A 15,632-nucleotide genomic window follows, 5' to 3' on the forward strand; every position below is an offset into this window, starting at 1 on the left:
GATAACTCGCCGAAATCGCGTTAAGGCTAGTTTCCATATGATCGCAGACGATCGCAGACGATCGCGGATCGCAAATCGCAGATCGCAGACGATCGCAAAGAGAGTTGTTTCCATATAATCGCAGACGATCGCAAGCGATCGCAGAGCCGACTGTTGCATACATTTCGGACAGCGGAACTGTCAAAATTACACGCGCGTTGTGGTGGCGGGAAAATCGCAGCAAACAGTATGGCAGACGTCGAGGAGGAAACTTTGCTGCAAGCAAATTTATTTCTTCTTTTAGTCAACCTATTTTGAAATTCCCATGGCACTGCATCTCGCCGATCCAGAAGGTAACGTTTTCAATCGCTTCAGATAACGACCATACGCAGTTCTTATGTTGCGGAATTTGACCTCCGCCTCAGCCGCCGATAAATTAAATTTCCCTCCGATTTTTTCCCAGCAGTTAGCCTTTTTGTTTTTGTCTTTGAAATCTTAACTGTTACGGTGGTAAACGCACTGATATCGCGCAACTTCCTCTATAAATTTCTCGTTACTAAAGTTACGTTGTTCAACGCCAGCCATGTTTACAACAAACAAGCGGTTGCTTTGTCGCAAAGAAGCGTTGAATCATGCGTCGGAATTCAAAATATTATGGGATACGTTTCGATCGCAGATCGCAGAACTTTGGTTTTCATATGATCGCACGATCGCAATTGATCGCAGACGATCGCAGACGATCGCAGGATCGCAGACGATTGCAGAAGTGTGTTTCCATATGATCGCAGACGATCGCAGAACTTTTTGCGATCTGCGATCCGCGATTCGCCATCGTCTGCGATCATATGGAAACCAGCCTTTAGATCGGCCTGAGGAGCTGGCAAACAACAAAGAATACAACAAATATGCAAATGATAGTCGTTAAACTGTAATGAGAATTATTATATGGCTGTGTCTCCCAAGGACTGGGAACTACCGAATTCACGAATTTGATTGGCTGAAATCGATATTGACCGCGGTCTAGATTTTCCCATCTAGACCGGCATCTAGACCGGTTTCGTTTTGCGTTGAAAAAGTAGCAAACTAAAATACAAAAATGTTCACCGTTTTCTTTTGTTTTCTTCTCAATCATTTATAGAAGTACCAAAAAGCCTGACGACAAAAAAAAAAAAAGAAAAAAAGTAAAAAGGACGAACAAATTTCGGCAGGTTTAAGTTAAGCCCATCTCCGTTCGCAAGCAAACCAGTTCTATTGAACGAATTAAAGTTTTCTTCTTTGCCATATAATAAACATCTTATTAACCGAGCTAAATCGGTCTGTATGGGAGAATCTTGACCTCGGTCGTGTGTACAGACCTCATTACGTTCGGTCTGTACTCACAACCTCGGTCAAGATTATCCCATACAGACTCCCTGCTCGGTCAATAAGAGCTAAATATCACCACTACCGCGGCATTTCCAGGACTGGCCGCCAACATTTTTAAAGAAATTCAAATTTTTCCTACTAGAGTCTTCAGCTCGCTGACGGTTGTTTAATAAAGGGTGGAATCAAATGAGCTAACTTGATAACTTGCCCATGTGCCCACGCGCCGAGTCACGAACCCAGTTACCCCCTGTCACTACAGTTCCCTAAAGACCCTATCACTACAGTTCCCAAGAGAGAAATCTTCATTGTTTTACCATTTTTAGGGTTCCAAAGTAAAGTAATTACCCAGCAACTTAAATCTTGTATCTATAAGTTTTATGGTTGTTTTAACGTTAAAATAATTTTCCGAAACACCCGCCGAATTAAGTCTTTTTTCCCGTACAAGGACAGGTTCAGCCGTTCTCACATGTCTAAGGTGGTTTACAAGGCAAGCTGCTGGGACTGTGATGATTTTTATATGGGAAAAACAAAGCGTCGACTACACGATAGCAAAACTGAACATTTTAAGGTCCTTGCTAAAAGCGGTCACACCTCAGCCATTGCGGATCACGTTACTTCCACGGGTCATAATATTAAATGGCACAATTTTGATATCGTAGCAACTGGTAGGTCAGATATACATTGTAAAATTAAGGAAACATTGTTAATTCGTGATTTAAAGCCAGCCTTGAATGAAAACGTTGGCAGTGAAAAACTTTTTCTTTACTAACATTTTGTATTGTTATTATTGTTGTGGTAATTTTCTTTTTTTCCTCTCCCGCAGACTCATCTGTTTGTTATTAACTATTAGTCTTGTTACATATTATTAGATACCAGTCTTTTTCTTTTTCTTCGCGTTTAAATTTCGATTGTAATCTAGTTAACGGTCACTTCTGAAGATGTATGTTCTACATACGAAACGTCAAGGAAATTAACTTTGTTTAACATGCGTTTTGGTTTCATGTTTATAACCGCGGTTTGTGTTTTGTTTCTTCTAAAGCTACGATGGCCAAGGAAAAAGAGTGTTTACCAGTTACCCCCGCCCCCTCCCCCCTTCCCCCAAGGGTTTTTGTCTCTTTGTTTCTTCTTTTTAAAGCTTTCTCCATCGAAAGATTCCTTGTTTGCCGGCCTCTGTAAAGATTCCCTGTTTTCAAGATCCTTTCGAAACTCTCTAAAAAGACAACCTCGGATTTTTGAAGAAAGTTATGATAACTAGGGCTCGTCGCTGACAAGAACGGCCCATTAGTGACTACAATGAAAACTAGAAAACAGTTGTTTTCCTAGAAGAGATTCCACAATACCATCACATCACATCTTATTAGGAGTATTGGATAGTTTTAACGTAGTGCTGCATCATTGTGACAGTCTGTCAAGGACAGCTGCACCAGAGTAAACAAACAAATAAACATTGAAAAGCTAGAGAGTGATCGGGGCTGTATACAGGCGTGTTTAGTTGTAAATTGTCTATTTTTACTGGGGATTTAAACGGCATTTCTTGACAGAAGCCTCTGAGGGACAGGGAGCTGGTAGCTTAAAGAGAGCTGAGTTAAAACAAGAACCTCAAATATAGCTTTGTCAAAGCAGGTGCAGCTTTCTTGTGAGCTTTAATGATTACATATGACGACACCGTTCATGAGTGCTTGAGGTAAACTTTAATTTTAAAAATTTTCTTATTAGTTGTATTTTTTATATATAAATATACGATGATATTTTAGTTTAATTGTACATATTTTTACCATTCTAATGTAGATCGATAGTTTTTATTGTCATTATTATTGCTATTTTTGAGAATTTAATTTAAAAGCCCCAGTGGAGAGGTTGAATAAAGTATAAACGTTGTATGCAAATGTAATTAGAAGATGTGAACCTCTTTGGTAACAATGTCCAAATGCAGTCACTTAAATAGTAGTGCTTAGTGCGGTTCACGAAAGAACAGCAAAATTCCACATGGAATCAATCAGTCAATATGGAGCATATGCCTAAGGTAGAAATTAAAAGCTAATGTTTGCACTCATTTCGTGGGATTGCTTTCATCGCCATATGTAACTGTCGCGGACGATTCGAGTAGTTGTCAATTCAGTTTCAACAAGATTTTTTTTTTCGCAAAAATATAAAATACTCAAACTATATAAACTCTCTTGTGTTCTGTTAATTTTAAAGGGGAGTTATTAAAGCAAGTCTTTTCCTATATACGAATAAGAATATCTGCATTAAAATTAAGCCTGGATGTTTTCATTATTTCCATGAGTAATCCAATATACCCAAACTGGTTGATATCTTTCCAAAACAGGGTTATAAATGATGAATATATGATTTAGCCTAAAATCGTTCTCTTTCTTTTCTGCCATACAGATATACAGAAGCAGACAGATACAAAAAACAAAAGAGCGAAGTTGTTTCATCTCAGTGTCATTCCCTTATGAAAAGTGTTTTTGAGTTTTGGTTAACAAAATTCAAATAAATATATTTACTTCGATGTGTCAATGGTTTTAAATAATTTAAGATTCACAATTTGACTAAAATTAAGTTAATCCTAATTAAGTTCTATAAAAAAAAAGAAAAGAGAAAGGATAAAGAATAGCAGTTTTTTTTTTTTTTTTCAAACGATTTTATGGAAAAATCAGTTGTATCCGCGTTAATTTTACAATAGCAAGAAATAAATTGGAATGATATATCAAGCTATTACAGTGTCAAAACGGATCTGAGCTATGACTGTTTAATAATAGATGATATTTGTCTTTTCGCTTCACTCAGTAACCCGGAAATGTATATTCTCCCCGAGAATTCATGTCTTTTTGTTTTAATAAGAAAAAATAATCAGGAGCATGCAGCTAATTCTCTGGAAAAATAAAGTTTTCTTTAGTCACTCCATCATTAAACCAGGAAAACCACTCAAATTAACCAAGCTAAAAGAATTGAGCCTTTTGGCCTAAATGTCCCTAATTGCCTGTCAACTTATCCTACGTATATATTACTCTGTATTTCGCAATCGCTGCCCTTAAAAAAACAGGTGCGTATATGACACATTGTGTTATTTTCCTATATGACAGAAGGAGTGTAGCAGTGGCCAGACGAAATATTGTATTAAATCAAGTTAAATTCTACGTTTTGCTGGCTTTGCTATTTTTTTTTTCTTTTAATATTTCCTGAAAATTGTACGACGGAAATATCCGTCACCTTATAGCCGGCCAGATCTGTCTAATTGCGTATGTAGTATTATGTGGTAAATAGAACCTTACGTCAGTCACTGTGAAGAATTACTGACAGCCTGTTAGCTATAAGACTGACAGCGCTCTATAGTCACGTATCCAGAGGCAAAGAAGCCCGGGAACTGAAGCATCACTCCTACCACCAAGAAGATACAACAGATCCACCCTAATGGCCACTCTCTGCCGAACTCAGCTGGTGATGATCACTCTTAACATTTTCCTGGTTGTGTTATTTGCAGCAGCGAACAAAGACCTTTGTGGTAGTGTTTATGAAACTCAACTCGGTAAGTAAACTCATAGCAACTAGAGTGAATTAAAGAAGTTTTGTTTAGATCTCCTCGTAGGAAATTTTACATCAATAAAACTTTCATTTTTCTATTGTTTTCAGACCATGCTTTAGTTGGTCACGTCATGAAGACGGCTGTAGTTGTGGACGAGTTTGAATGCCAGTTGAAATGCTTTGGAAATAACAGTTGCAAGTCTTTTAACGTTCATCCCCATGGCAAATGCGAGCTTAACAGCGAAACACGACAAATGAAGTTGGAAGATTTTCAATGGAGGAGAGGATCTACTTATTATGGCTCTGTACAGGTCAGTTTGTTTCTGTTTTAAGGTGGCTGGCGATAGTTTCCAGCATTTTCCATCAATTATACGGATCAATATATCACTCTTTATCAAGTGATGTTGTAATATTGGTATCACAGAATTGCTCAATCGTCGATAAACAAGTTGCATGTTGTGTCCGTGGCATAATACCATACTATAGCAACAGTCAAACCAGTCAACGACACCTTGCATTTTAGCTTTCAGTTCTTAAATCTCAAAATTGAGTTTGGCTACCCCTTTGTTTGTTTGTCTGTTTTGTTTTTTTGTTTTTTGTTTGTTTTTGTTTGTTTTTGTTTTTGTTTTTTTTTTTTGCGGAACATGTTAATATATAACGTTTTGAGAAATTTAAAAATAATTCTGTGGAGCGAGTTCAGAGCCACGAAACCCTCTAAGGAACTAGAGATATTGTTCTGACTGTTGCAGCTAAATAATTAGCATTTAGATAACTCTTTTAATTGTCTCAACCTAACCCAGGTCTCCTGCGTGGATGTGTCTCGTGATCAGAATGGACCAACAAAGAGAGGTCAGTGTCGTCCGGTGTACAAGGGAAAACAGATATTGTAGGTTACTTGGTTAACAATCGAGAGGGGAAGGTGGGAAGTTGAAAGTGTTGCAGTGACTTCAAACATTGATATATTTTTTTCAATTTTAGTAAATATAATTGGAAAAAAATATTAACCGGCCTCAAAGGAGATTTACTCTGAGGTTGAAAGCGCTATATGGCGACAGGGAACGCGACTGAATAGACACAGTGTTTTGAGATAATTAATGAACAATTCTTTTTAAAGCTCGTGCGAAGTCGTTCAATAAAGACACAAAGACTCGAGAGAACGTCTTGTTTTAGTCATGAAATGTTTTGAAAATATTTTAGCGCTTAATAATATATTTTGTTTTCAACAGATTGCTTAGATCTGCTTAACTCAGGCCATACTCAGAGTGGAGAGTACCTTGTAAATCCAGACGGTAAAGGACAAATTAAGGTCTATTGTGACATGCGCACTGAAGGTGGAGGCTGGACCGTCTTTCAGAGAAGACAAGATGGCTCGCTAGACTTCTATCGCGGATGGAAAGACTACAAAGCAGGCTTTGGTCAGCTGACTGCGGAGTTCTGGTTAGGAAACGACAAGATCCACCGACTGACGACCTCTAGACCGAGCTCTCTACGAGTGGAGCTGGAGGACTGGAACGGAGCTAAAGTGTACGCCAAATATGGCAAGTTCAACATTGGTGATGAGCAGGCGCAGTATCGACTTGAAGTGGGTTCATATTCAGGTACAGCGGGGGATTCATTAGCATGGCATAATAACATGGCGTTTAGTACAAAGGACAGAGACAATGACAGAAGGAGCAGTACCAACTGTGCTGTACAATGGACAGGCGCCTGGTGGTACAACGATTGCCACTACTCCAATCTAAACGGACAATACCTGGGAGATACACGTGATGACCGAGGAGTCAGGTGGCTCCACTTCAGAAGTTCTCTTTCACTCAAATTCACTGAAATGAAACTGAGGCCGTCAGCGTAGAAAGAATACCAGTAACAGGTTTAATCCTGTTAGTGACGTAAATACCAACATTTGATCTTTGCTCATCACAGCTTACAACAATTGATCGATCTCAATCAATAATTCGTAGTTATTTCGTTAACTTAAGTGACGGTCATTAGGAATTCTGTTAAAACTAGTTTTTGGAATTTAATATAAATAGCTTCCTATGCAATCACTGATTTTAGGACAGAAACTATAATTTTCACACCAGTTGCTATAGGAACAGATTTTCTAGTATTAGCCATGGTCGCTTTTCACAGCTTTCAATAATTAGTCGCCAGATTTAAATAACCTGACTGACATGAATGGAACCCTTGTAACTTTCCATTTAAAAAGAGAGGTTTCCTTTACAATAATTGACATGATGAGCCAGAAACCGCGATTTAGTGAGATTGACTGGAAGCTCAGATCCTTGCTTTGAAAAAGAAGATGACTTTATTGGTATAAATCTTACCCATTGTTCATAACTTTTCTGCAACCAGGCGTTGCTTTTTTCATTGCGATGGTGAAGGGGGAGACCTTGGGGGGTAGGAGGGGGGGTTTGGACGGGGCACAACAACGCCTGATCTTGGGTTACTTGATGTCCGGCGTAGAGCGCTAGCTTATACGCGCCTCCTGCCGCTATCCTTGATTAACACTCCTTGATGTATACTCATGTTAGTATCGCTCCAATTTAATATCATTTTTCGCTTCAATGATCTGTGGACTCGTAAGTCAGACTATTGCAGTTTCTCTTTATTCAACTCGATCATTTGTCTGTCGTGCAGGATGGATCGAGAGAATAAACTGATTAGTATTTATTCAGGAGAGTGTGTGCAGGGCGAAACTGATGGCTCGAGTCAGTGAGAATTGGTCAATCTTTTAACTGTCAGATGAGAACTGACTCTTTTTGAGATCTGCAAAATTTCTGGAGTTCAAAAATGAGCTGACATTTTAATTGAGAGCTCAGAGATCGCTGCATGTATTTTACTTTAACCGGCCGGGGATCATCGCTAATCCAACTGTTCAATGTTAGAGCGTGAAAATTAAGCTGTAGGAATTAAAGCTTTTGGCGGCGGGTGAGCTATTTTGAGATTCTATTGGACTAAGTAAAATTATGATAATCAAATAAATTTAAAAAGTGGGATAAATTAAGATTGTATAGAGAAAAAATATTAATAAGTATTTTCAGAAGGAAGTGCACAATTAAAAGGAACAAAGTAGACAACAGACGGCACTTATCAAATTTGTGGCAGAATGTCAGGAAATCAAAATTGCTGCTCCAGTCTGAAATTGCGGAATTCTTTTAATATTTTATCCTTCGTTTCCTCTTTACCCTTGCTTTCTCATAAGTTCAAATCTTTTTGGAATTTTTTCATCAATGTTCAAGATAATGCGGCAAACTCACTGAAGTACGTAATAAAACACGATATACAATGTATCAGCTGGAGAGCTCTCACTTGAATTGAACAATCCCAATCCAATCAAAACGAATTATTTCAGATGTTCACTAACTAAATGGCATTTTGCATAGATTACAAGTAGTCCCTCTTTCGCTTAGTCTGTCAAGCAATGGTAAATTAACCTCGAACAGAAAATGCTCGCTCAAAAACCTGGGGGCTTTGTCGGTAGTCACTCCATTCGCGCGCTTCTCGCCCCAAGATTTCGCGCGGGCATACTTTCCTTCTTTCCTGCCACCCCCGGGCAGGATGGACTGAGCGAGAGAGAGATTACCCGAAGTCTACATTTTGCAACTGTTTACTGCATAGAAGATATTGATAAAAAGGCCATTCACGATATGTGATCACAAATTAGAACTGAACATTCTGCAAAAGAGAATGCGTTAAGAGCCCTTCTCCTATGAGTAGTGACCCAAGGATATATTTGTATATTAATGACATTTTGAAAATGCATGTACGAGTTTGTACGAAATTTAGAACTGATATTTTCTGCTAATAAATAATCTCGCAATCACGAAATAAAGTTCGTCCAACAATACATGGTGCTGCTTTCCATCGTTACGCTGCTTTCTAAGACATTTGAGCGCCTTTTAGTCAATATATCCTCACGTGTATTTTATATGAACAAGGTTGGCAGGCAGGAGGCTCCAGCGCTAGATTCACCTCGGAAATTGTTCGAATCTTTTTACCAAAACGGTTACTGTGCTACTGCCATTTTTTCGTCGTTCGTCGTTTCTGTAAAATAAAAGTACACATACCTTGTTTCTTTGTGGAATTACTAGGTCCACAAAATCAAATATCACTTTGAAATTGCTGGCATTTCTATGTGAAACATGTTACGGATCACACAGAAGCGGCACTGGCTACCAAGGTAAAAGACATTCAACTTGGAAGGGTAGCTTATTTTTGCACGTCCCATTCGGCCACACCGACCACCCCACGAGGAAAAAACGTCCTGGTCCTTTGTCTCTGATTGCACAAGTATATGAAAAACTAATGCTCGAAGAAATATGTTGATAAGACGATACCAGAAGACTTACACAACAGTCGAAGAACTGAATGAATTTAAAAAATATTAACAGACCAATTTTGAAATATTATAATTCTAACGTGGCTCCCAGGCTTACGGGAACAAAACGTAACTAAGAAATCAAATAAAGATTGAGGCACTAATACAAACAAATTATTTTGTTTAATTTCTCTAAACCTCAGCGCCATGTTAGAGCTTTAATAGTATCAAAATTTATCCTTAAATCAATATTTTTTTTTTGTTTGGCTTTTTTACTTCTGGAACACACACTGTGCAGAGACACTCTCACAAACGGAAGCCAAACAATATAAGTCTGTGATTAACTCACAGAATCCCAAGCAGTTTAAAGCCAGGGTCAGAAAAGTGAAGGGTAATTAATTATAGTTGTGCAGCTACATCTCTGGGTATACTTGTTTAATCAACCTGAAATTTTCCCTGATTATACAACTCGGCGTCCTTCTTTGCCTTAACTATTATTTCGAATATATCTGATCATGTGAAGTGTTACGTGATCATTTTGTTACTTTTTTTTTAGATCGGCGAATTGGTGGCGATTTTTACTTGTATTGATCAATAAATGAGCGTTTTTTAATGAAAATGTAAATTATCCACATTGCTTCCGACGTTTGGAATTGTAGCCAATTTTCCTCCTTGATTTCTTCCTTGCCGGGAAATATAAATGATCAAAAGTCCAATTTTCTGAAAAAAAAAAAAAAAAATGACCCTTAACCCTATAAAATTTTTCTGCGAGACCTGGAACGGTCATTGCAAACGTACGAGGATGAAAACAATTGACCTGCATCTAAAACGCTTTTCAACTCTTATTTGTTGGATGATCTTTCTAAAAACCGAAATCAATTCGTCAAATATTGGATATTTCCGCTTAACTTCACGCGACGTGTCACATGATCCGTCAGAAGCACCAAATATACCTAAAAAATCTTACAATGTGGTAAATGTAGTTCCACTGTCAGTTATGTCCTAAGAAATATAACTAATAAATTACTTTTACCAGTAAAGGTCTTTGACCTAGGCCTAAATTGATATCCGGAAAAAAGCGATTTCCCTGCAAAATTTAGCTACATTTTCGTTTCTACTTGCGGGGCTTTACTTTTCCACGTGTGTGGCAGTATTTTAATCATGCATGCGTTGCGGACCAATCTATGCATTGTTTTAAAATTGCTGACAACACACCGTTCACAACTTTGTTTCGCATGACATCAACAGCAGACCATTTGGCAAGTTACCCAAACTCGTGATCCCAGTATCACGTAACCAGCTGAAGCACTTTGTATTCCACTAACGTTGTGGAATTACGAATTGACATCGCCGAGATCATGACTGTTCAAAGGCAAAGTATGCCTTCCTTTGCTTCTATTATTTCTGTTCTCTCCATTGTGTTTTACTGCGCCGGCTTTTTAAGAGTTGAGCTGGAACTACACGAGCAAAAGAAAAGAATAAACGACCTTGAAAGCGTTGCGGAGGCCAAGTTGCCGCAAAACGACGCAGACATGAAGATAATCAAGAATGTTCTTGGTAAGTTTTTCTGATACCAGCTAGAGTTGACAAGTTATTACAATCATAAAATACAATTATCAAAACCAAAGCTTATTTCAATTCAATATACTGTGTAACGTCTGTGAGTTAAAAACAAGTCGAAAATAAACGTGTTTCTACATGTCCGTTTGTGCTGTGCAGACGCGATGTCTGAAGTGAAGATTAACAGGTCAAGGTTTTCTTTGATCCACCGTAGACAATTTTACATGAAAATAATGACTCTTGATTCAGACGCATTTTTCTTCAGCCAAGACTAACGCAATGATAAGAAACAAGTCCCTTTACTTTTTCATTCTGATCAAAGTTGGCACACCAAAGGGGTAACTTTTTGACAGTTTTTTCATCAGGAAATGAGCAAAGGATACGCTGTCTACTGATACTCCAAATACTTTTTTTTAGCCTTGATTGAAGGAGACGTCAAGTATTTCCGTTTCAGTCATTTCGTGAAGCTAGTAATCAGAGACACTAAAAAATCCTTGCCTTTAACACAATGTTAACTTCGTTATAAATGCTTTGGGTAGAGTAGTCTTTCCGTCTTTTCCATTCAAATACATTTTCCTTTCTTCCCAGAAGGTCCATCCTCTAAACCCGGGTCTAAACTCCACAGATACAGCCGTCAACTTGACTCAATTAAGAACTTGACATAAGCTAAACACACAGCAGAAACGATGCTGAAAGTCAGCAAACTTTTATCAGAGGGAAGAGTGCATCTCTGCCAGTCAAAGAATGTCACGTGCTCTTCAGGTCCCCGAGGCCCTCCCGGTCTACCTGGACCAAGGGGACACAAAGGAGCCCGGGGACGAAGAGGACAGAAAGGAAGGACTGGAAACAAGGGACATCAAGGTATTATGGGATCACCAGGAAAGAGTGACAAGCAAGGCATTATGGGACCTGTAGGACTACAGGGAGAGACTGGAAACAAAGGCGAGAAAGGAAACATGGGACCCGCAGGCATGCCGGGAACTAAAGGCGAACCCGGTGAGTCGATATCATCTCCTGCTGTTGTTGTTTCTCCTGTGACGTTGACAGTGAACGAAGGTGGAACAGCCTCGTTTCAGTGTTCAGCCAGCGGTAATCCTGAGCCTACGGTATCGTGGAGTAAACTGGACAATCAATCAAAAATAACTCAGTCAGCGGCTTTAGGTAGAAAGTTGGAGTTGCAGAAGTTGCCGGAAATGACTCAGGCGTGTATCAGTGTTTAGCAACAAACATCCTGGGGAATTCACAGGAAGTGGTGCGATTAGCAGTAAATGGTGAGTTTCTTGAAATATTAAATGCTAAAAAAAAAAAATACTCAAAATAGTTATTTTAGGGCGGGTTTACAAGTTTAGAAGCAGCACCTTGTTTTTATGTTATCGAGAATGAACTTGCTATTTCTTCTTTGTGTAAACTTAAACCAATAGTTGACAATTCTCAAACAGCTCCAGAGTGAATGAAGGCTTTTATATGTGCACGGTATTCGAAAAAAGGTATTCTAAAAGTAAACAATAATTTGACGAGTGTCAGTTGCACTGGCAGTCCTACTACTATAGTTTGTAGCGTTTCTGTTAGAAGCAACCCCTGATAGAACACCAATTCATAAAGTTTCAATACTTAAATAGTAACGTTTACTTAATTTCAGTTCTTCCCCGTGTTTCTCTTCATCCGGGACCTTCGTACGTCACCGAAGGAAGTAATGTCACTCTACCAACCTGTCACGTGACTGGATACCCGACACCAGTGGTTACCTGGAGGAAGTCGTCTGGTCAGTTGCCCCAGGGGAGGGCGCACTATAACAACAATGTCTTAGAAATTTTCGATGTTCGTAAAAGTGACTCTGACACATACTTCTGTTCAGCAGTCAACCTTTTAGGAAATGTTGAAAGGAAAACTCAACTAGTTGTGGTTTCCCTTCCTGTGTTTACCGTTAAGCCACCTGGAAAGGTGTTTGCTGTTACTAGCGAAACTTTGACGTTAAACTGCAGCGGTACTGGTGATCCACGACCAGTCATCAGCTGGAAAAGACAAGGAGCAGAACTGCCCGTGGGGAGGAGACACAGGAAAAACGATGCACTTATCATAAGAGATTTGAGAGTGGGGGATGCGGGGAACTATATTTGTGTGGCTACAAGTGCAGGAGTGTTTGACACCGAGACTATAAGTGACGTTGAAGTTGTTAAGGGAAGAGGTACAGGTAAGATACATTGTATGGGTGGAATGATTAAATTATCACAATTATAAAGAGAGTTGATTCCCAGAAGTACATTCCTAGAAGTCCGATAGTACTTCTGTTCACCAAGAGAAACAAAACTAGTCAGCTAGCGCTACCTTTTCGTATTTAACTCGTAAATTGCAATAGCAAGTTACCTCAAAGTAACTTCTAAGTATACTTCAAGTGAGAGAGCCATTCATGGGCTGCCCTGGATTTGCTTCTCTTACAAACTGTCGATTTAGGTTGTTACTAAAGGAACAAACAGCATGGGTGTGCCTGAATATCTCGACACTGTCCCAGCAGTGTGAATTTCACTTCGAGTGAATGCACGAGGGAGTGCAAAGGCACTTACACGACTCCATTCATCTTTCAACCCGCGGAAAGCAGGTCTAATAATTATCTTTGAAAAACTCATTGAAGTTGGAGTTTTACATTTTCTATGTTGGTTTTTATTTTCTTGAAAGCTGGATGTCTGAAAGCAAGCGAGTAGTACGAGAATGATGGGCATGTTGAACGGTAAGTCTTGTGCTGTGTTCTGACATGCCGAAGAAAAACGCATTTGATTGACATTCAATTCGCTGAAATTGTTTTACTAGTGCATAAGTGAGCTCGTAAGGATGATTGAACTCGACTTCAAAGTGTACTTCGGCTCTTATGAGATGCGTTGTCATAACTACATAAGGAGCTACCTAAGTTGAATTTAGACCCGTTCACATCTAAAGTACTTAAGGTCCACTTACTCCACTAGTATATGGTATTTTCCCTTCTGTGCTACCATCCAGGGTAGAATATTTTTATTAATTGATCTACGAGCGCGCGTTGGATGAGATGGCAGATGGTCAACGAGGCGCATAGCACCGAGTTGGCTATAATTATCTCGTATCCAACAAGCGCCAGTGCAATAATTGTTTTATTAAAAACGTCCCAAAATATGAGGTAGGGGGTATGAGTTAACTTGTACGTCCTCGGGTAGAGTGCATATCCCGTTCGACATGTCTGGGACAGCTTGTCTGATATGTATTCCTGAGAAACGATCTGTGAAGAAGTACTGTCAGAATCATTATTTTCGCTTAAAGAAGCTTTGGTTATTCTGCATTGTAATTTTTCTGCTGTTTTTAAAGCATTAGTGTTTTTCACCATAGGAGTGGCTCTATATTACGCATAGCTTATAACCTATGAAACTATAACTTAGGAAAAAATATAACCGATGAAACTTGGACCAAAATTCCTTCCTGTCACTATCTGCCCAGATAACTGACTAGAAAATCTATAATTAACAAATAGAGAAGCTTAAGCCGTGTATTACACTGTGATAAAACACGACGGGCATTTGAGAACACGAGGGAAATGTAGAAAATACGAGCCGAAGGCGACTGTTTTTTACATTTCTCGAGTATTCTCAAATGTCCAGAGTGTTTTATCACAGTTAAATACACGGCTTAGGCTTCTTCATTTGCTTTATGATACAGAGGTAATGTGGCGAAAAACAATAAAACAAGTTTTCTATGTTTTATACTCTGATAAAATTTTTGTCCAATCAGAGTGTGCCCAAGGTCCTATTTTTATTATAAAACCTAATATACGCACGCTAAGCATGAACCAATTCTTTTTTAAAGCGTAAGTTTCTCCTTTTTTATGAGATTGTTCTGATCTGCTAAAATCAGGCCATACTCAAAGTGGATTGTACTCTGTCAACCCAGACGCTACAGGACACTTTACTGTCTACTGTGACATGCGCACTGACGGTGGAGGCTGGACCGTCTTTCAGAGAAGACAAGATGGCTCGGTAGACTTCTATCGGGGATGGAACGACTACAAAGCAGGCTTTGGTCAGCTGACTGCTGAGTTCTGGTTAGGAAACGACAAGATCCACCGACTGACGGCCTCTAGACCGAGCTCTCTACGAGTGGAGCTGGAGGACTGGAACGGAGCTAAAGTGTACGCCAAATATGGCAAGTTCAATATTGGTGATGAGAAGGCGCAGTATCGACTTGAAGTGGGTTCATATTCAGGTACAGCGGGGGATTCGTTAGCATTACATAATAACATGGTGTTTACTACAAAAGACAGAGATAATGACAGGTATGGTCTCAACTGTGCTGTAAGGTATACAGGCGCCTGGTGGTACGAAAGTTGCCACTTCTCCAATCTAAACTGACAATACCTGGGAGATAAACGTGATTACCGAGGAGCCGGGTGGCGCGACTTCAGAGGTTCTCTTTCGCTCAAATTCACTGAAATGAAACTGAAGCCGTCATCGTAGAAAGAATAACAGTAACCCGTTTAATCCTGTTAGTGACGTTAATGCCAACATCTGATCTTCGCTTACCACAGCTAACAGTAATTGATCGATCACAAACAATGATTCGTAGTTGTTTCATTAACTTAAATGTAATTCTAGAATTGGAATTTCTATCAAGATAAAAATAGTTTCCTTTACAATAATTGATTCTAAGCCAGAAACTGTAATTTTTACAGCAGTTGTTATAGAAAATGTTTTGCTAGTATTAGCCACGGTCGCTTATCACAGCATTCTCACGCCCTAATTTGTACTCTGTATGTATATTTCATTCGCTTTTTCTATAACTTCAAAATTATCTCAGGGAGATCGAAACGTCATTTTTTATCGCTAGTTTTTACTCTTAAATGTGTTTTTAAAAAAAACTACTT

At 39.0% G+C, this 15,632-nt stretch overlaps 1 protein-coding gene, 1 long non-coding RNA gene and 1 pseudogene across 3 annotated transcripts in view; 2 read left to right on the forward strand and 1 right to left on the reverse strand.

Moving 5' to 3' along the window:
- The first annotated feature begins 4,500 nt into the window (after nucleotides 1–4,500).
- LOC145487294 (fibrinogen-like protein A) lies at nucleotides 4,501–8,053 on the forward strand. The gene is made up of 4 exons (XM_081466050.1): nucleotides 4,501–4,876; nucleotides 4,981–5,183; nucleotides 5,673–5,721; nucleotides 6,099–8,053. The coding sequence occupies exons 1-4, from the start codon at nucleotides 4,762–4,764 to the stop codon at nucleotides 6,722–6,724; spliced, it is 993 nt and encodes a 330-aa protein (XP_081322176.1). The 5' UTR covers nucleotides 4,501–4,761; the 3' UTR covers nucleotides 6,725–8,053.
- LOC145487310 (uncharacterized) overlaps nucleotides 6,553–15,632 on the reverse strand; it is a 33,932-nt gene continuing 24,852 nt past the window's right edge. The window contains exon 2 of the long non-coding RNA XR_014049393.1: nucleotides 6,553–6,685. This is a non-coding gene — a long non-coding RNA (uncharacterized LOC145487310). The remainder of the gene's footprint in view (nucleotides 6,686–15,632) is intronic.
- LOC145487286 (uncharacterized) lies at nucleotides 10,433–15,151 on the forward strand (annotated as a pseudogene). Its single transcript, XR_014049388.1, has 4 exons — nucleotides 10,433–10,750; nucleotides 11,342–12,024; nucleotides 12,393–12,944; nucleotides 14,603–15,151. The product of XR_014049388.1 is annotated as an uncharacterized LOC145487286 (transcript).

Source organism: Orbicella franksi, chromosome 5 (genome assembly GCF_964199315.1).
Source record: "Orbicella franksi chromosome 5, jaOrbFran1.1, whole genome shotgun sequence".
NCBI lineage: Eukaryota > Metazoa > Cnidaria > Anthozoa > Scleractinia > Merulinidae > Orbicella > Orbicella franksi.